At 39.8% G+C, this 20,622-nt stretch overlaps 1 protein-coding gene across 7 annotated transcripts in view; it reads left to right on the top strand.

Moving 5' to 3' along the window:
- Positions 1-20,622, top strand: part of STIM1 (stromal interaction molecule 1) — a 196,241-nt gene that overhangs the window by 129,669 nt on the left and 45,950 nt on the right. For 6 of the 7 annotated variants that reach the window (XM_057747449.1, XM_057747445.1, XM_057747451.1 and 3 more), the window contains one exon: positions 13,431-13,545. In XM_057747449.1, coding sequence (XP_057603432.1) covers positions 13,431-13,545 — 115 coding nt within the window. Of the gene's footprint in view, positions 1-13,430; positions 13,546-14,377; positions 14,420-20,622 lie in introns of all 7 variants that reach the window. The other variant, XM_057747452.1, reaches the window with a different exon arrangement.

Here is a 20,622-nt window from a genome sequence, read left to right as displayed (position 1 = left end):
TCGAGTTCTCCAGTCCATTCTCTGTATCTGCATCCTTATTCTTGTCACTGAGTTCATCAGTACCATTTTTAGATTCCGTATATGTGAGTTAGCATACAATATTTGTCCTTCTCTTTCTGACTTACTTCACTATGTATGACAGATTGTAGTTCTATCCACCTCATTACATATAGCTCCATCTCATCCCTTTTTATAGCTGAGTAATATTCCATTGTATACGTATGCCACATCTTCTGTATCCATTCATTTGTTGATGGGCATTTAGGTTGCTTCCATGTCCTGGCTATTGTAAAGAGTGCTGCAATAAACATTATGGTACATGTTTCTTTTGGGATTATGGTTTTCTTTGGATATATGCCCAGGATTGGGATTACTGGATCATATGGTAGTTCTATTTGTAGTTTTTGAAGGAACCTCCAAATTGTTTTCCATAGTGGCTGTACCAACTTACATTCCCACCAACAGTGCAGGAGAGTTCCCTTTTCTCCACACCCTCTGCATATAAGCAATATCATATGATACTCGTCTTTCTCTGTCTGACTTACTTCACTTAGTATGATAATCTCCGGCTCCATCCATGTTTTATTAATATCCTTTGCCCATTTTTAAATTGGGCTATTTGTCTTTTTACTATTGAGTTGTTGAAATTCTTTTACATTCTAGATATAAGTCCCTTATCAAACACATCATCTGCAAATATTTTCTCCCATTCTATAGGTTGACTGTTGACTTTCTTGATAAGTGTCTTTTGAAGCACAAAAGTTTTTAATTTTGATGAAGTCCAGTTTGTCTAATTTTTTTTGTTGTTATTGTTGCATGCCTTTGATATCATGTCTAAGAATCCATTGCCAGGTCCAAGGTCATGGTGATTTACCCTTGTCTGTTCTTCTAAGGATTTTAAAGGCACCTGAAGCTTACCATGACCCAAGCTGGGTTCTAAATGTCATCTTATCCAAAACCTGGTCTTCCCACAGCCTTTGTCATCTCATTTGAAGGCATCTCCATTGTTTCCGTTGTCTGGACTGAAAAATACTCTGAATCACCCATAATTCCTCTCATGCCCCATTTCCATTGGTAAATCCAGTGGGTTTTACCTTCAAAATATGTCCAAAATCTAATAATTTCTTACCTCTACTCCACTACAGGCACCAAGACTCAACAGCTTCCTAACAGATCACCATGTCTACAGTCTATTCTCAGCATAGCAGCCATTAAAAGAGAGCTTTAAAAAAATGTAAACCAGATCATTTCACTCCTCTGCTGAAAACCCTGTTATAGCTCCATTTCTCGTTTAGTGTGAAAGCCAAAGTTAACACAAGAGTCAGCAAGGTCCTGTGTGTCCTGGCTCCCACCTATCATAAGGATCTCCTCTTCATCTGTCTCACTTGGTCTTTCACTCCAGCCACGCTTCATGCTGTTTCTCAGACACTCCTTATTTTTCCTGTCTTAGGGCCTTGGTTCTAGCTCTTACCTCTGTCTGGAATATTCTTCCCCCAGATATCTACTTTGATAATTCCCTCATGTTTCCAAATATTTTGTCTTTGCTCATACTTCTCCTTATCAATGAGACCTTTCCCAGACTACCCCATTTAATAATGAAATCTGCAAGTCTACCCCATTTCTGGCACATAGATCCTCATTACACATCACTTCTCTCTTTCTCTCTTTTTTGTGCTTGATTTTTTGTTTTTTATTTTTAAAGGACTTAATCACCTTCTGGATTCTATCATGTAATCCATAAGGGCAAAGGATCTGTTTTGTTCACTGCTAAATCCCTGGTACCTAGAATAATGCTCAGTGTCAGTACTCAATAAATATTGTTAAGTGAATGAATGAATTTATTTAAAAAGGAACAGATTTATTTTTTTTAATGTGGATTCAAATTGCTATCTAAGATCCCTTACTAATCTTAAGAACTTCCTTTAGTGCTTTTTATCAATATAAGGTGATTCAGCTAGCAATGAATTTTTTTCAGTGTTTATTTTGCCTTCACTTTTAGAAAGATAGTTTTGCTGCATGCAAGATTCTTGGTTGACATTTTTTTCTCTCAGCACTTTGAACATGCCATCCCACTGCCTTCTGGCATCCATTGTTTGTGATGAGAAGTAGGCTGTTAATTTTATTTGGCTTCCTTTATGTGTAATGAATTCTTTTTCTTTTGTTGCTTTTAAAATTTTCTCCTTGCCTTTGGCTTTTAGCATTTTCTTTGATGTGTCTGCTTGTGGATCTCTTTGCATTTATCCTATCCTCTTTGAGGTTTGTTGAACTTTCTGGATGGGTGAATTAATGCTTTTCAATAAACTTAGGAAATTCCCAGGCATTATTTTTTTGTATATACATTTTTTCTGCTCCTTTCTCATCATCCTCTCCTTTTTATTTTATTTATTTTATTTTTATTTTTTTGCCATGCCACGCAGTTTATGGGATCTCAGTTCCCCAGCCAGGGATTGAACCTGGGACATGGCAGTGAAAACCCAGAATCCTAACCACTAGGCCACCAGGGAACTCCTCATCCTTGTGTTTTGATCCTTTCATTATGCATTTGAGCAAAATGGTGTTCCACATTTCTCTGAAACTGTGAATTTTTTCTCACTTTTTTTTCTCTGTTTTTTGGGTTGTGTAATCTCTTGCAATCTATCTTCAAGTTTGCTAATTCTGTCTTGTGCTGATTCAGAGCTGCTGCTGAGCTCCTCTCCTGAAATTTTCATTTTAGTTATTGTACTTTTCAACTCCATGACATACCTTTGGTTCTTTTTGTAATTTCTATCTATTGATGTTCTTTATTTGATGTGACATTGTCATCATACATTCCCTTACTTCTTTAATCATGGTTTCCTTTAGTCTTTGAATATATTTATAATGGCTACTTTGAAGTCTTTTTCTGTTAAATTTGAAATTTGGTTGCTCTCACAGCTTCTGTTGCCACACTCAGCTGTTATCTGTTAGTTGCCACCTAATTACTCTGTTGTTTTCAACAATGCCCTGGGGCATAAGTTTTCTCTGCAGACTGATCCAATCATATTAGGGCTTCTTTGAAAGGATAGTTCCTGAGGTCAGTGTTTGAGATTTGTTCTTACACCGGGAAGGCTCCTCCCAGCTGTCTCTTTTCCCATTTCTTATCAGCAAATTCTTTAGCCTACAGTTTAGCCTGTATCTCCAATGAATCCATCCATCTCCTCCCAATTGCCTTTCACCATAACTTTCACTGCTTTCCAGAGAGCCCTTAGTCTTGAACTTCTTCACATTCTGTTGCAAATAAAATAATTTCCTTTGGGGAGAGGTTCAAGACTCTGTTGAAAGCCTGCTTCTCCCATCAGGCAAAATCTTTGAGCTGTGGTTCTGGAGTTGGAGGTGGGGACAATGATGTGCTTCTTTTTGAGTGACACCCCCACTCTAGGAGCTGAGCACTTAGTGGAGGGGTGGCAGTAGCCTCATGTCTTCTTGCCTTGCCTCTCCCAGAGTATAATTGCTGTCTTATAAGCTAGGGAAATGGCAATCAGGGCCCCAGTATCCTCAGTGGCTCTGCATCCAAGGTGAAGTTCCTGCCCCATGAAATGGGGTTTGGGTGGAAGTAGGGAGGCCACTTATTTGCTGGAACACCTAGAACTTAGCTTTAGCAAGAGCTAACTGGAGACAGGAGGAGACATTCTGCCACCTGGCCCTCTTAGGCAGATAGCCCTCCAACTGGGAGCTTGGGGAAGAGGGAGCCGTGTGTTCCTTGCTGCACCAGTGTGGAATGGGGTTTCTGTCTTACTGATTTGGAAGTGAGGAGGGAGAGAGGGAGCAAGTGTTAATTAAAATACTACAAACTCTCACTGTTCTTACTTAGTTTTAGTAGATCTTCTTGAGCAAATGTTTCTTCTTTTGCTATATGTCCTAGGACCATTTCTAGAGACTTTACATGATTGCTTTTAAAAAATAATTTTTGCCACTTTCACTGGAGAGTGGGTCTGTAGAGCTTCTCACACTGTCAAGCCAGAAATCACCTCTAAGTAATCAGTTTTTAAAAACATTCTTATGCATAACACATTCTGTCCAGTGCTGTGTATTCATCCTATGTAAATGTAACAGTGTTGACCCCAATTAAAAAGTTAATCCTTTCTCTCTGGGGAAATATTTTTAAATTAGTGATCCATTTCTATCCACCTTTCATAAGATTCCCCAGGCAGTTGTCCTTGGCTAGCTTGGATGCTTTTGGTCCTGGTAGTTTGCAGGACTGGAGATGTCAAAATTTCTTAATCTTTGCCATTCTGGCCAGGTACCTAGCAAGTTGCAACTTCAGATGCTGCCTCTGGTGGTTGATCTGTGTCATCTGACCAGTGTCATAGCCTGAGGACATCAAGGATGATTCCATGACAAAGACTAAGCTTTACCATTGACCTCAGAGAGATTCTCTGTACCTGCATGTGTGCTGGGTACTAGATATATAGGAGTAGAAGGAAAAGTGAAGTTGCTGCCTTAGAAGTAGTTCCTCTAGTTGTGGAAATAGCCATGTAAACAGCTGAGGATACTATAGTAGGATAAGTGGATACTGTGATGGAGTTATGGAAGAGGAGTACCTAAGTTAGTTTTAACCATGTACAGAGTTGCTGATGTGTCATCTGGGTCTGAAGAGATGACAGGAGAAGGAGAGTGTTGTAGCTGAAGGAACAGTATATGCAAAGACATGAGACTGGTCAAGAGCCTGATAATTTCAGGGAACTTCAAGTATTTCATTATCATTGGGGATGGGAGGAAGTAACAGTTGATGTGGCAGAGAAGGCAGGGAGGGTCTTGCTAAGGTTGTGAAATTTCTATTTTAAATGGAGTTAAAGCTTTCAAAGTAAGAATCATAGAGTAGACTGGAAAGGGCCTTAGAAGTCAATAGATTACAGTGCCTTGTCTATTGCTAATTGCTTGTCACATAGCCTTTAAATAACAAGCACTTAGGAAATATCTGTCTTCTGTCTCCTCTATGTGTCTCCTTTACACATGAGAGATCAGCATCATTATAATAGTGGGCTCCAGGATTGCACATTCTTAGTATCTTTATATTCCCCTTATAGTGTATTAAATGTATTAATATTTAGAGAGCTCAATTCATGTATAGGAGAGCTTATTTTGTGCCAGGTACTATTCTAAGTTCTTTATGTGAATCAATCCATTTATAACACCCTCAACATAAGGGTATTATGAAGTTTTGTACTATTATTTCCATTTTACAAAGGATGTGACTAATACAATGAAAGTAAATGGTAGAACCAGGATTCAAACCCAGGCAGTCTGGCTCTAGAATCAAGCTCTAAAGCATCATGTTACACTGAACCCAAGCCAGTGTAACCATCTGGCCCCTAACTGAATATCTTTGTTTTAGATTGCCTGGCAATTTGGGGACCTTTTTCTTTCTTCTGTACAATAGACACAATATGCACTGACTACCTGTTGTACGCTAAGCATTCTTCTGGGTGTTCTAGGGCAAGCTCAAGTGAGAGACATTCAGTTATTTAATAGCACATGCCCTGCTCTGTGCCAGGCTCTGTGCTTGGAGGTTGGCTTACAGAGCTAAATTAATTATTTATTTAGGTGTTCCAGAGAATTTGCAAGACGCTGGATAAAGAGATAAGTGACAAATAAAACACAGTTTCTATATTTGAGTTGCTTAGGGGGAGTAAAAGGGGGATAATTAAATAGTAATTATGGTATAATGGGATAAGTACTGTCATAGATGTATAACCTGAGAACTAAGAGAACAAATAGGATAGGGCAATTAATTTGCTTGGGAGAGGTCTGGAAAACTTCACAGAGGCAGTGACTTTTTCTTCAGCAGATAAAAAGAAGGAGAAATATTTTAAATGGAGCATCTTGTGTAAAGCCATAGAAGTATAAAAGAGCATGGTTTGTTCAAGGAGCCTGAAGTGGCTTGGTGTATCTAGAGCAAATGTTGGCAAACTTTTTGCATACAGGTCCAGATAGTCAATATTTTAGGCTTTGCTGGCCATACAGTCTCTGTCACAACAACTCAACTCTGCCTTAGAAGCATGAAAGCACCTATAGACAGTGAATAAATGAATGAATGTGGCTGTGTTCAAATAAAACTTTATTTATGAAAACAAGCAGTAAGCTAGATTTGACCCTTGACTGTAGTTTCCTGACCCCTGGCCTGGAGTGTAGATGTCTGGTAGGGAGGGAGAATGGTGAGGAAGCTGACTGTAAAGTTAGTCTATGGGCCAGATTGTAAAAGGCCTTGAATGTAAGGCCAAGAAGCTAGGGCTTTATCCTGTAGGTAATGGGGAGTCATGAGATTTTAAGTAGGTACGTTGATATACTTAGATTTATACTTTACAAAGGTCATTCTGGTGACTAGTGTGGTAGATGGACTGGTAGAAGTGAGACTAGATGTACAAAGGTGAGTGAGAAGTGACTGTCCTCTCCCTGACCTTCAGCAATAGCTTCTGGTCTCACTGAGGACAGAGACTTCACCCCTGAGACATCCACGTCCCAGCATTCTGTACCAATGGCATTCAGAGCTGTCATAGCTAAAATGTGGGTCCTTTGTAGATGTTCACGTGGTGAACAAGAGTTGGGAAGCTTCTCAGATCTGGGGCATGTGTGTTGTGGGTTCTAAACATTGTATGTGTGGGAAAGTGGGAGTGGAGGTGGTGTGGTTTGGGAGACGTGGAGGGTGAGCAGTGGGGAACAAGGCTGGAAAGGGGAAAGAGGAGTAATTGCTTCCAGGGAAGAACCCAGGAGACCTGCTTGATTCCTGCACCCAAAGATGTGCTGCTCTTCTTCCAGCTTTACCTCAGTGAGTTCTGTTCCCCAGTGAAGCTGGCTAGGGCTGTTTTGTTGGGAATTCTAGAGAGATGTCTCCCCTCCTATCTGCTCTCACCCACACCCCTTCACTACTGCTTCACTTGGGATGGGGCTGCGTGCTTTGCACTGCTGCCAGGGAGATCACTTTTCTGAGCTCATAGAACTAAGTATACCTAGTGACAACTGGTCCCTTGGCTCCTCAGAGAGCTGTTAAGCTGTAGCTCTAGCCAATGCCGCATTCCCCCCTGGTAAGGCAGGACTTTCAGGGAGCCTCCTTAGACCTTCCTGAGAGAAGAGCTGCTTGTTCTGAGCCTGAAATAGTAAATCCTTACTGTGGGAGCCAAAAGTTGCCTCTTTGGTTTTGTTTTGTTTTTGCTTTTTGTTGCTTTTAAAGTTTGTCTTAAATCAGACTTTAGCCATTAGCTGGATGTGGGACAGTGTTCAGAGCAATATGTGATAATGCCTACCTCAGGTATATTGGACATCAGAGTTCTAGTTGTGTACAACATTCTTGTGTGCTACATTCATGGCTGGGTAACTGGGACAGTCTGTCAGAGGGTATATGGTTTGGTAGGGGAGATAGACATGTAACAAGACTGATGAGGGTATATACAGGGGTTGTGGGAGCACAGAAGAATCATCTTTGATCAAGAAACCCTCATTATCCTCCTCAGCACCAACTCCCCTACCTCTAAGCTGCCCCAAACTGTGACATATGTATAATATTGTTTGATATGGACAATTAATTTTTTTCTCAATTTTAAGTAAAATAACAAAAACATCTTCATCAAATGTTGCATTATAAAATTAATTTATAATGAACAGTTTACATAAAAACAATGTGCTTGCTATGCAAACACAACCTCATGACAAGTCCCTTAGCCACCACCCTCCCTTCAGGTCAAATTATAGCCCTTAACCCTCTTCTAAATAAAATTCTAGAGTTGTCACTGGGGCTCAGTGTCGCGAGATCTTTAGATTGTTTTTTTAAAGAGAGTTGGACTTTTTGGGTGAAATTTGATTTTTAAATATAGTTTCAATTTATAAAATGCTCTGTGGACCATTAAAAGACATGTGCAAAGGCAATTTATGACTTCTGCAAGCATAACTCAATTAATCTTTATCACACTCAAATGAGAGGGATAATTAGCCCTCATTTTGAGGGGGAAAACAGGTTCAGAGATGCTAAGTAGCTTGCCCAAAAGTCACACGAGAAGCGGTCTGTTTCTATAAGTTCTGAACTCTATATTTACAGCACACTGCCTTTCCCATCCTTAAGGCCTGACTGTTGCAGCCTACTTCTTGGTTCTCTAAAGAGATTCCACTCAGCATCTGGTCCTTCCTTCAGGTATAGTTTCTGTCGACCCCCATTCCTCGTTTGGCACCCACCTTCTTGCTGGCCTTGTTTTCTGACCCCACTCTTTCTTTGCATGCTTTGTGGTACCAGTAGAGCCTGATGTGAGCCCCTGTGCAGATCTTCCTTGCACCTTCTTTCTATGAGCTTCTCTGCTCTCCAATACCTCAGTGAGCAGACTTGGCTATAAAAAGCAGTCTATTTCTTGTTGGCTCCCTAAAAGTAGCTGTTATGTCTCATCACGTGGTCTCCTGGAGTTAGTTGGTAATGGTAGAAAATCCCCTTCCTTGGCGATTTTGGCATTTCTGCCCCTAAGACCTGCATATGACACATGTTCCTCTAGTCTTCTATTAAGAGGATCTGAGTTAGAGCCTAGGAGGACTAAAGTAGGGTATACCTTAAAGGACCCCTTATGAATCAAAACTAAAAAATTATGAAGATTAGAAATTTGATCTCTGTAATGTTTATGCAAAACCTGACAACTTATTACATCCACATTACTACTTTGTTTCAAGCTCACATCTTGATTATGGCAGTTGCCACCTGGCTGCCCTGCATCTGCCCTTGTCTGCTTCTCAACATAGCATTCAGAGAAATGCTTTATAAAATGTAAATGTGGTCGTGTCGCGTATCTCTTCAAATTCCTCCAAGAGTGTCCATCTCAGAGTAGAAGTCAAAGTCCCTTTGATGGCCTACAAGGGCCTTTGTGACCTGGACCCCTGTTGCTTCCCCAAGTTCATCTCCTGCTAGTTACCAGCTCGCTTGTCTCTCTTTGGCCGCGCCGGCCTCCTTGCTAGTCCTTGTCCTTGCCCTTTGCATTTGCCATTCCCTATTCTCGGGATACTCGTCTTCCAGTTGTTCTGCTTGCCCTTCTCCAACACGTCCTTCAGATATTTGCTTAAAAGTCAGTTTTTTAATGAGACCTTCCTTGACGCCTCTAATTAAGGTGAGGAATCACTAATACCACTCCTCTTGGCCTTTCCTCTTGAGCTTCCCAGTTTTATACAAATTATAGTCTCTCTCATCCAAACTAGATGTTAGCTCAATGAGAACAAAGATTTTTGTCTGTTTTGTTTACTACCTACTGCATTTCTAGTGCCTGGAACTATGCCTGGTACATAGAAATCTTATATTCATTGAATAAATGAATGAATTTTTGCCCCCAGACTGGCTGCCTCAGACTGCTTGTAACGGTCTTCCCTGAGATGTCCTAGGGTCTGGTGTTTAAGGTCCAGTAATCCCATCACTTAGATTCACAGTGAGAGCAATCAGACTCTCAATAAAATTAACAAAATTGTTTTAAGATTCATTTTGAAAAATAAGTAACTGAGATTGACAAGAAATGTTCTTAAATAAAAAAGCCATGGAAAGAGGGGGTCAAGACATTAGAAAAATTGTAAAAGCATAAAATAAAATAAAATAAAAATTAAAAGTATAATAAAATAGTCAAGTGCTAGCACAAAAATATGGTTTAGTACAAAAGAATGGAGAGCCTCGAAATATTCCCAACTGTATGTAAAGTTGTTATTGCTATATAATTACTTCTTTTTTTAAACGTTTTAAACTTTAAAATTTATTTATTTATTTATTTATTATTTATTGGCTGCATTGGGTCTTGGTTGCTGCACGCAGGCTTTCTGTAGTTGCAGAGAGCAAGGGCTACTCTTCATTAGAGTGCATGGGCTTCTCATTGCAGTGGCTTCTCTTGTTGCGGAGCATGGGCGCTAGGCATGTGGGCTTCAGTAGTTACGGCACATGGGCTCAATAGTTGTGGCTCGTGGGCTCTAGAGCGCAGGCTCAGTAGTTGTGGCTCACGGGCATAGTTGCTTCGTGGCATGTGGGATCTTCCCAGACCAGGGCTCGAACCCATGTCCCCTGCATTGGCAGGCAGATTCTTAACCACTGCACAGCCAGGGAAGTCCCAATTACTTCTTATTAAATAGCATTTTTTCAAAAAATAATAAACGACAGATAATTTTTTAAGGTCTATTATTTATTTATTTTTAATTGAAGTATAGTTGATTTACAATGTTGTGCTAGTTTCTGGTATACAGCAAAGTGATTCAGTTATATATATGTGTGTATATATGTCTGTGTCTGTGTGTATATGTGTATATATATATATTCTTTTTCATATTCATTTCCGTTATCGGTTATTACAATATTTTGAATATAGTGCCCTGTGCTGTGCAGTTGGACCTTGTTGTTTATCTGTTTTATATACAGTAGTTTGTATCTGCTAATTCCAAACTCCCAATTTATCCCTCCCCGCCCTGTTTCTCCTTTAGTAACCGTAAATTTGTTTTCTATGTCTGTGAGTCTGTTTCTGTTTTGTAAATAAGTTCATTTGTATCAGTTTTTTAGATTCCACATATAGGTCATATCATATGGTATTTGTCTTTCTCTGTCTGACTTAATTCACTTATTATAAACTCGAGGTCCATCCATTGCTACAAATGGCATTATTTCATTTTTTTTATGGCTGAGTGATATTCCATTATGTATATATACCACGTCTTCTTTATCCATTTAACTGTCAATAGACATTTAGGTTGGTTCTGTGAAAGACAGATAATTTAATAAATGGAGTTGGGATACTGAGTAGCAATTTGGGAAAAAAATGTTAAGATTCATAACTTACAGCATACAATACATTGGATGTTAGATGATCTAAAGGGCTGATTATTAAAAAATCCAAAATCTCCCTGCTCTGGGCCCTTTACCATGACACTCACCTAATTCTTATTAAAAAGTAGATTCTGGGACTTCCCTGGCAGTCCAGTGGTTAAGACTCCGTGCTTCCAGTGCAAGGGATGGGGGTTCTATCCCTGGTTGGGGAACTAAATAAAGTCCCACATGCCACGTGGTACAGCCAAAAAAAAAAAGTAGTTTCTCTCACCTATTTCAAATGAGACATTGGGGAGCTGGAGAACCTAACCCAGAAGTGTCAAGGGACCTGAATTTAATTGTGGGTGAAAGACACAGAGAACTGTTAAACTCAGGCATGTGAGCACTGCTGTCACTCCTCATCTCGCCGGAGGTCTTGGCTTCCCTTCAGCAGTCTAGCCTCCATGGGAGTGTAGCTAGGCTGTACCTATACCCCAGGTAGTAGACTGCACTAGACCTGTACTCCAGTATGTAGCTATTGGCAATATGTGGCCATTTAAACTTAAATGTAAATTAATTTTTTAATAATTTCAGTTCTTTAGTCATGCTAGCTACATTATATGTGCTCAACAGCTGCTTGTGCCTAGTGGCAGTTGTTTGGACAAGACACATATTGAACCTTTCCATTATTGCAGAAAGTTGTGTTGGACAGTGCTACGTTATAGTTGTGGACGTTGTCAAGTTCCTTGTGCTCAGCAGCCTATACCCTGAATAGGTTGAGAGTGCTCCAGTGTGGACTCTCTTCACACTTCTCTCCTGAGTCATTAAGCCCAGATGTCTTAATGTCTGAAAAACCCAGGGGAGAAAAGTCATCCCTTGATTATGGGTCTAGGGAATCTGGGACCATTCTGTCAATCATATATTCATTTAGTTAACAATGTTTACTGACATTACTGGGATCAGACCCTGGGGTTAACGAAAGGTGGTTAAAAGACATTTCCTGACGTTCTACTAAATGTGTTCTTGTGAGGGTAGTGATCAGAGTTGCATATTTCTTTGATGTTTGAGGCTCTCTGGAAAGCAGTGATCAGTGTTCAGTCTTGTACATACTAATGTGGTTAAGGATTGGGCTGAATGAGTATCTGTGAAATTAATTACCAGTTACATTTCTAAAAGCTTTGACTTCTTTTGCTTTTCTTTTTTTCCTGGTAAAAGTATAGTATGAAAAAAAATCCACAGAACTAAAGGACAGCATATGCAGTGCAGGGGAAAAGTTTATACTATAAAGTCAGATATCTTGGGTTGGAATACTAACTCTACCTCTTGTCAGCTGTAACCTTGGGCAGATGTTTCAGTTATCTAATGCTGCATAACAAACTCCCCCCAATCTTATTGGCTCCAAACAACAGCATTTATTTTGTCATGTGTCTGCAATCTTGGCTTGGCTCATCAGGGACAGCTCCTCTGTGTCCACGTGGCATTGGGTGAAGTAATTCAAAAGCTGGGGGTGGAATCACCTGAAGTCTCAGTCACTCACATGTCTGACTCCTGGAAAGACTCAGACAGCTGGGGCTGCTCAGACATCGCTAGCTCTATATAGTCTTTATATATGATCTCTCCAGAATGATAGCTTCAGGGTAGCCAGGCTTCTTACATGTTGGCTCAGAGCTTCCAAGGCTTGTGTCCCAAAAGGGAGTGAGCCAGGTGGAATCTATATTGCCTTTTCTAACCTAGCCTGGGAAGTCATTCAGCATCATTGCTGCCACATTCTGTTAGACGATTGAGTCACTAATGTCAGCCTGTATTCAAGGGGAGAGGAATTCAACTTTTGTGGGAGGATTGTCAAAGAATCGTGGACATATTTTAAAAGTGTCACAGCAAGTAATTTAATCTCTTTAAACTTAATGTCTTGAGAATTGGGGACAAATTATATTCTTTAAGAGTATTACTGGGCTTCCCTGGTGGTGCAGTGGTTAAGAATCCACCTGCCAATGCAGGGGACATGGGTTCGAGCCCTGGTCTGGGAAGATCCCACATGCCACAGAGCAACTAAGCCCGTGCTCTAGAGCCTGCAAGCCACAACTATTGAGCCTACCTGCAACAGCTACTGAAGCCTGCCCACCTAGAGCCTGTGCTGTGCAACAAGAGAAGCCACTGCAATGAGAAGCCCGTGCACCACAATGAAGAGTAGCACCTGCTCACTGCAACTAGAGAAAGCCCATGCACAGCAACAAAGACCCAATGCAGCTAATAAATAAATAAATAAATATTAAAAAAAGAGAGTATTACTGTTCTCATTTGTAAAATAGGTGTGATAATTTTTTAGTTGTGAAGATTAGGTGAGAAAATAGAATGAAATGTTGGAATGTTGCTTAGTGTATAAATAAGTGCTCAAAAGTTGTTAATTCTTCCTCCCTTTTCCAATAATTGAAAAAATATGAGGAAGGAATTTCTTATTCACGTTTATTTTTCTTTCTCAAGCAAAACATGTAACAAAGAAGAAAAGGCAGTCTAGTTGGCAAGTAGGACACATTCACATGGAAGGATACATGGATGATGTGACACACGTGTACATCCAGCAGATGGGATGTGCTGTGGGTAGCTAGGTGACCTGAGAGAAGATCTTATTGGGCTGGCTCCCAGGTATCTCTTGTGACTTGTGTGATTTCCCTTGCAGTTCCTGAGGGAAGACCTCAATTACCACGACCCAACGGTGAAACACAGCACCTTCCATGGTGAGGATAAGCTCATCAGCGTGGAGGACTTGTGGAAGGCATGGAAGTCTTCAGAAGGTAATTGGCAGCCTGGTTGTCAATCCTAGTTGCTGGAAGTTTTAGAGAAGAGAGGAGAAGATAGGTAGCAATTTGGCCTTAAAAGGACATGAGTATAAAATGATTAATAAAGAGCAAACTACTGAAATGGTTCTACATACAGTTACTGACTAGAAGCTGTATAGAGACTGAATAAAACTAAATAGAGTCACAGTGCTGAGAATGGGGGAAGATGCTCCAGAGTTGGAGTTGTTCTTCATTAGAATTCTTATTGAATTCCATCCTGTTCCTACCCCTCTCCTCACCAGCTCCTCCCATCCCTCAGAGGAATCTCCTAGCTTTGGCTGCTTCATCTCCAGAGACAGGGAGCTTGCTGGCCATTTGAAGCAGCCCCTTTCTTCTGAAGCCTCCCACTTGGTCCTAGCTCTGCTGAGTCCTAGATGATTCACAGGTTGGGTTGAAGTACAGTTGGACTCTCTCCTGAGTCTTCTCTTGCAGGTTAAATAGCCCTAGTTCTTTGAAGAAAACATTTTGTTTCCAGCTTCCTCTTCATCTTGGTCTCCTGTGTGTGGACACTTTTGTTAATGTCCTTCTTAGGTCATGGCTCCTAGAGTGGGATGCAGACCCCCCCAGGTGTGGTTTGATCAGCACAGAGCTGAGCAGGACTGTCTGCTTATCAGTGCTGGACCCTGTGCGTCTGTTAGTGCCGTCTGATTATATACTGGTACCTTCAGCAGTCACATCGCTCTGCTGACTTGTTGAACTTATTAAATTAAAACTTTAGCTCTTTAGCTCTTTTTCATGTGTAAGACCACTAAACCATGATTAACCCCCCGCCCCTTTTTTTTCCTAGAGCATTTGCTTCAGAATTCTGAGTGAAAGAAGATGTCTAATGGTATGCAACTTGACAGGGAAGGAAAAAACAGTGCTTTAGCCTCCTTTCCATTTGTGTCTGTGGCTAGAGCTTCCTTTGATACTAACAAGAATGGAAGCAGTTTCTCCCCTGGGTCTCTTAGGGTAGGTCTTGATGTTAAGAAGAGTTAAACATAAGTGACTACCAGGGTCCCTGGTTTTTCAGATGAGGAACCTTAGGCCTAAATTTATTTTTAGTAAATAATGGAGCCAGGACTTAGACCTGGGCCTTCTGCTCTCTAGGCCAATGCTTTTCCATACCACCTTGGTTGAAAGCACTGGTCTGGTTGTAGAGAAGACCAGTTTTGGTGCGAATGAGGCAGTTTCTATTTTTGTTCAAATTCTTACCTAGGATGATGGAATTTCAGTTCTGGAAGGAATCATCTATAATATAGATGGAGAACATTAAATTTTAACAGGAAGACCTGGATTCTAATCTTGGTTGTAGGGTGGACAGACTGATACTTCTTGTTAACTCTGTTTTTATCAATTTAGAAGAAGCATAATTTAGCTATGTAGACAGCTTTCTGGAAATTGTTAGAAGCTGAGTTCCTTGTGGGGGCTTTTGTTTAATAACTCCTGAGCAGCTCAGGCTGTCTGCTGATGAGAGATCAAGCACAGAAACGATCTTTGGAATGATACCAGTCCTGCCAGGAAAAATCTTCTAACAGTACCATTTAATTTTAGTTTTCTTCTTTTTCTGTAATAACTTGAGGCCATGGCGCCTGGGTTTTAAGAGTGGGTGTCATAAGTAGGAACTTAGAATGAAACATGGCAGGGAGAGCATTCCTGGCCTTCTCTGAAAGCCAAAACTAAGTAGCTGGGAAGGGGAAGTGACCAAGAGAGGGCAGAAACAAGAGGGACTAAATCATAGTATTAGAAAACAACTCAAGACAATCTTTTGGTAAGAACTTTATTTCTGGACTTAGCAACTGATTGGAACACTTCCAAGCATGTTCTAAATGACAGGAAGATGGAAGACAATGGAGTGAGTTTTGAAGAGTTGGTACCCAGTACTGATGAGCAGAGAAAAACATTTCAATGCACAGAAGTGTAACTGATAGCTAAGCTAGAAGTGATATATATGTACCATTTTAGGATTTGCTCACCATGTGTCATGCCTGATGGTTTGACGAACTAAAAGTGAGAATCTTCTTGTGTACTGTTTCTCCCAACAATTTGTTTCATTATTCCAAGTAATCTCTCCCTAATCTCTCTGGGGTTATGATTTCCAGAGCTACAAAAAGCATGTACTATTCTGGCACGGGCTCAAACTGGGTGGCCTAAGTTTTGCTAAATGATGCAGATGTCAGCAGTGGTCATTTGTATTCAGAACATTAGATGACTAATGTGAGTACCATCTATGTGATTAGTATTGTTAACATTTTCTGACTAATGTTGGAGCCAGTCTTTTCTCTGTGTTATTAAGATTTAAGCAGAAAAGCCGCATAATCTCTACATCAGCCAGCTCTGGACTTTAATAACAACAACAACAACAACAACAACAACTAAAAATCTACTCTAATACTTGTATTTAGTATGTGCTATGCAGTGTTCTATGTGCTTTATACATATTAACTCATTTATTTCTTACAAAAACTTATGAAGTATAAATATTACTATTGTCTCCACTAACAGATGAGAGAGTGATTGAGAGAAGCAGAGAGAGAGTGATTATGTGACATAATGTAATGCAGCTTTGTCATTAAGTATCCAGGGTTAGTGTAGACTTCATCAGAAAAGGGCACAGTACCTAACAAGACTACTCTCACTTCAGACACCAAACTGGCCATAAGCTCTGGGTGTTCCCAGACCACCTGTGCTCTGACCAACTGGCTACAAAAGCAGGGGTTCCCACAATCCCCTCAGGTTTAATAATTTTCTAAACGACTCTCAGGATTCAGGGAAGTTCTGTGCTTATGATTACAATTTTATTATAAAGGATAAAAATTAGGACCGGCAAAAAGAAGACACCATATGGCAAGGTCTTGTAGGGTCCTGAATGGGAGCTTCTGTGTCCTCTTCCCGTAGAATCGGGACATTATCACCCTCCTGGCACATCAGTCATTAATGCAACCACAAAGCTCAACTGAGCTTCATTGTCCAGAGTTTTTATTGGGGTTTCTTATAACTTAGGCATGGCTGATTGACCACATGATTGAACTCAATGGCCAGCCTCTATTCCTCCACAAAGGTTGGGCTGATATCAGCTGGCTCAAAGCCCCAGTCCTCTAGTCACATGGTTGATCTTTCCTGTGACCAGCTCCCATCCAGTCATCTCATTAGTGTGAACTCAAGTATGATCCAAGGGCTCACCACGAATAGCAAAGATACTCCTATCATCAGGGAAATTGACCTGAAGACAAAAACCAGCCAAATTCTTTATTATACAAAATTAAGTCCTTAAGTAAGGAAGAGCTGAACTAGTAGGGCTGAGGAAGAGGTGAGAAGAAGGGCTCCCACTCCAGGGATCCCAGCGGCAGAGACTAGGGGATTGGCCTCTTCTAATTAGTAACTCTCATATGTCTCAGCTACATTCATTTTTCATCTCTATATGTGTCTTTGCTCAAGAGTCAGATACAGTGGAGGGAGAATCAGATTGGCGTCGTTTGGATCACAGACTTATGTAGGGTGGTCATGCGAGAGAGTATGTATGTGTGGGAAGGGTTGGAGGGTGCTGCAAATTCCCATCCCTCTGAGGTCCTTGAGGTAGGGGGAGTGGCAATCCTTTAACAGAAGAAATGCCAGGTGAATTTTGTAGAATCTTTGAGAAATAGAATTGTTATTTGTATATTTGAGCCAAGGGAAAACAGTAACTATGCCCTTTGTAGTGAGGGGTATTGGGAGGCATTGACCTAAGAGGATTCCCTTCGAAGGAATGACTTCTATTCTTCTAAACAAAGTACAATATTACTGTTTCTTTTCCCCTTTTCTGGATGTGAGATTTAAAAAGATGTTGTCTGCCAAACAAAGCAGATTTCTTAATAATTTCTTTACCCATTTTTGTGGATCAAAGGCACCTTCACTATCAATTTTGATTCTAACTAAAGAATATGTTTCCAGCTAAAAGCAAAAGAACCTGGTATTCTAGTGTCACTCTGAATTTTATCTTGAGAAGATGTTTGTTTTCTACTAGGCTTTTGGAAATAAGAAAATAAGAGCGATATCTCAAAGGAGACTATTTTGAAAATTTTTGTATCAAAATAAACATGTTGCCATCCAAAGGGGGGGGGGGGGGAGAAAATAAGCTGACACATCTCCTATTCTGTCTGTTTGTTGTAGTACAGGATTTTTCATCAGAGCAGTAGAACAATATTGGAGAACCAGGAGCGTTTTAGGGAGAAAACTCAGCAGAACTGGCCCCTCTGTTGACATAACAGAGGGGGCCAGGTGGCATTGGACTTTTGCATAAACCATTTCAAAAGTCAGATCAATATAAAAGAGCTGGCATCCCCTTTTTGCTTTTACATAAACCTGACGAGAGATCTGTTTATTCTCTTCTTTTAGCTATTTAAAATTTACTTAGTGCTAAGTGAATCTTCAAGTCATTTAGTTAAATTTCTCAACCATTAGTTGTTTGTTGCTACATTTTGGGGAAAAAAGATACAACTGGCTTTTTCTTTCTTTTACATTCTTTCAGGTATAAATATAAAATGACTGTGATAAGTGTTAAATCACATCAATGCTGGTTATTTTTTTATTATCTGAAAAAATGAACTTATAGTCATTTTCTGTTTATATTACGTAGCTACTTAAAGGTAAAATGTCTTACTTGTAGCCCCATTTAATAAAGGAAACTCCCCTTTCTTACCTATTTCTGTTCCCAAGTCCTGAGGATTCTACTTCTTTAATATATTTTATATGCGTCTCCTATGATACTGTTTTAGCTCAACTTCCTCTTTTGAAAGAGATTTATTGAGTTATAATTGACAATAAAATTAGGTATAAATTTAAAAAATATTTATTTATTTATTTATTTATTGGCTGCATTGGGTCTTCAGTGCTGCACATGGGCTTTCTCTAGTTGCGGCGAGCAGTGGCTACTCCTCATTGCAGTGGCTTCTCTTGTCTGCGGAGCACAGGCTCTAGGCACGCAGGCTTCAGTAGAAGTGGCACACAGCCTCAATAGTTGTGGCTCACAGGCTCTGGAGCACAGGCTCAGTAGTTGTGGCACACGGGCTTAGTGGCTCCAAGGCATGTGGGATCCTCCTGGAGCAGGGATCGAACCTGTGTCCTCTGCATTGGCAGGCGGGTTCTCAATCACTGTGCCGCCTAGGAAGTCCAAGGTATAAATATTTAAAGTGTACAATTTTCAAAGTTTTGACACGTGTATGCAACTATGAAACCATCTTCACAATCAAGATAGTGAATGTATTCATCACCGCTACAATTTTTCTCACAGCCCCTTGTAATCTCTCCCCTCCTACATCTCAGACAACTACTGATCTTCTTTCAGCTGCTATAGGCTTGTTTGCATTTTATAGAATTTTATAAATACATGGAATCATATAATATACACTTAAAATTTGGCTTCTTTCATTTAGCATAGTTATTTTGAGATTCATTTGTATTGTTGCATATATAAATATTTTATTCATTTTTATAGCTGAGTAGTGGTCCATTGCCTAAATATACCACAATTTATTTATCCATTCACCTGCTGATAGACATTTGAGTTATTTCCAGTTTTTGGTTATTACAAAGAAAGTGTCTATGAACATTCACATACAAGTCTTTCCATGGACATGTATTTTCTTTCCTCTTAGGTAGATAGCTAGGAGTGGAATGGCTAGATCATATGGTAGGTATGTATTTTTTTAAAAACCATCAGACTGTCTTCAAAGTAGTTGTATCATTTTACATTCCCAGCAGCAGTGTATGACTTTCAGTTCTTCCATATCCTTGCCAGCACTTGGTATGGTCAGTGTTTTTAAATTTTAGCTATTCTAATAGTGTAGTGTTATCACATAGTGGTTTTATTTTGCAATTACCTCATGACTAATGATGTTGGGCATCTTTTCATGTGCTTAAATTGCCATTCATATATTTTCTTTGGTGGATTATCTGTCCAAATCTTCTATTTTTGAATTGGGTTGTTTGTTTTCTTATTGTTGAGTTTTGAGAGTCCTTTATATATTCTGGATATAAGTCCTTTATGAGATGTATGCTTTGCAAAGATTTTCTCTCAGTCTGTGGCTTGTCTTATCCTCCTTACAGTGTCTTTTAAAGAACAGAGAGTTTTAATTTTTCTGAAGTCCAGTTTATCAATTTGTTCTTTTATGGATCATGCTTTTGTGTTATATATAAGAAATCTTTGCCTAACCCAAGCTTACACAAACATCTTCTATGTTTCCTTCTAGAAGTTTTATACTTTTAGGTTTTACATTTAGGCCTGTGATCTGTTTTGTATTAATTTCTGTATATGGTATTAAGTATAGATTTTAGTTCTATTTTGTGCTTATGGATGTCCCAGTTGTTCTAGAACCACTTGTTGAAAATTTTGTCCTTTCTCCACTGCATTGTCTTGCACCTTTTGTCAAAAATCAGTTCTCCGGGCTTCCTAGGTGGCGCAGTGGTTAAGAATCCGCCTGCCAATGCAGAGGTCACGGGTTCAATCCCAGCTCCAGGAAGATCCCACATGCCGCAGAGCAACTAAGCCCGTGTGCCAAAAAAAAAAAAAAATCAGTTCTCCATACAAGCATGGGTTTATTTATGGACTCTCTATTCTCATCTACTGAACTATTTGTCTGTCTTTATGTCAATACCATGCTATTTTGATTATAATAGTCTTATAATAATTCTTCCAGTTGGATAGTATTAGCCCTCCAACTTTGCTTTTTCTTTTCCTTCTTTTTTTTTTTTTAATCTGTATTAGAGTACAGTTGTTTTACAGCATTGTGTCAGTTTCTGCTGTACTACAAAGTGAAAGAGCCACATGTATACATATATCCCCATATCCCCTCCCTCTTGAGCCTCCCTCCCAACCTCCCTATCCCACCCCTTTAAGTCTTCACAAAGCATTGTTTTTTCTTTTTCAAAGTTATTTTGGCTGTTTGTCCTTGAATCAGCTTGTCAGTTTCTACAAAACACCCTACTGGAATTTTAACTGAGATTGCATCAAATCTATAGATCAGTTTGAAAGAGCTGACATCTTAACAATATTTAGTTTTCTGACCTATGGACAAG

Source organism: Hippopotamus amphibius, chromosome 9, assembly GCF_030028045.1.
Source record: "Hippopotamus amphibius kiboko isolate mHipAmp2 chromosome 9, mHipAmp2.hap2, whole genome shotgun sequence".
In the NCBI taxonomy this organism is placed as follows: domain Eukaryota; kingdom Metazoa; phylum Chordata; class Mammalia; order Artiodactyla; family Hippopotamidae; genus Hippopotamus; species Hippopotamus amphibius.
Note: the sequence above shows the minus strand (reverse complement) of the source record. Positions and strands in the feature narration are given on the sequence as shown.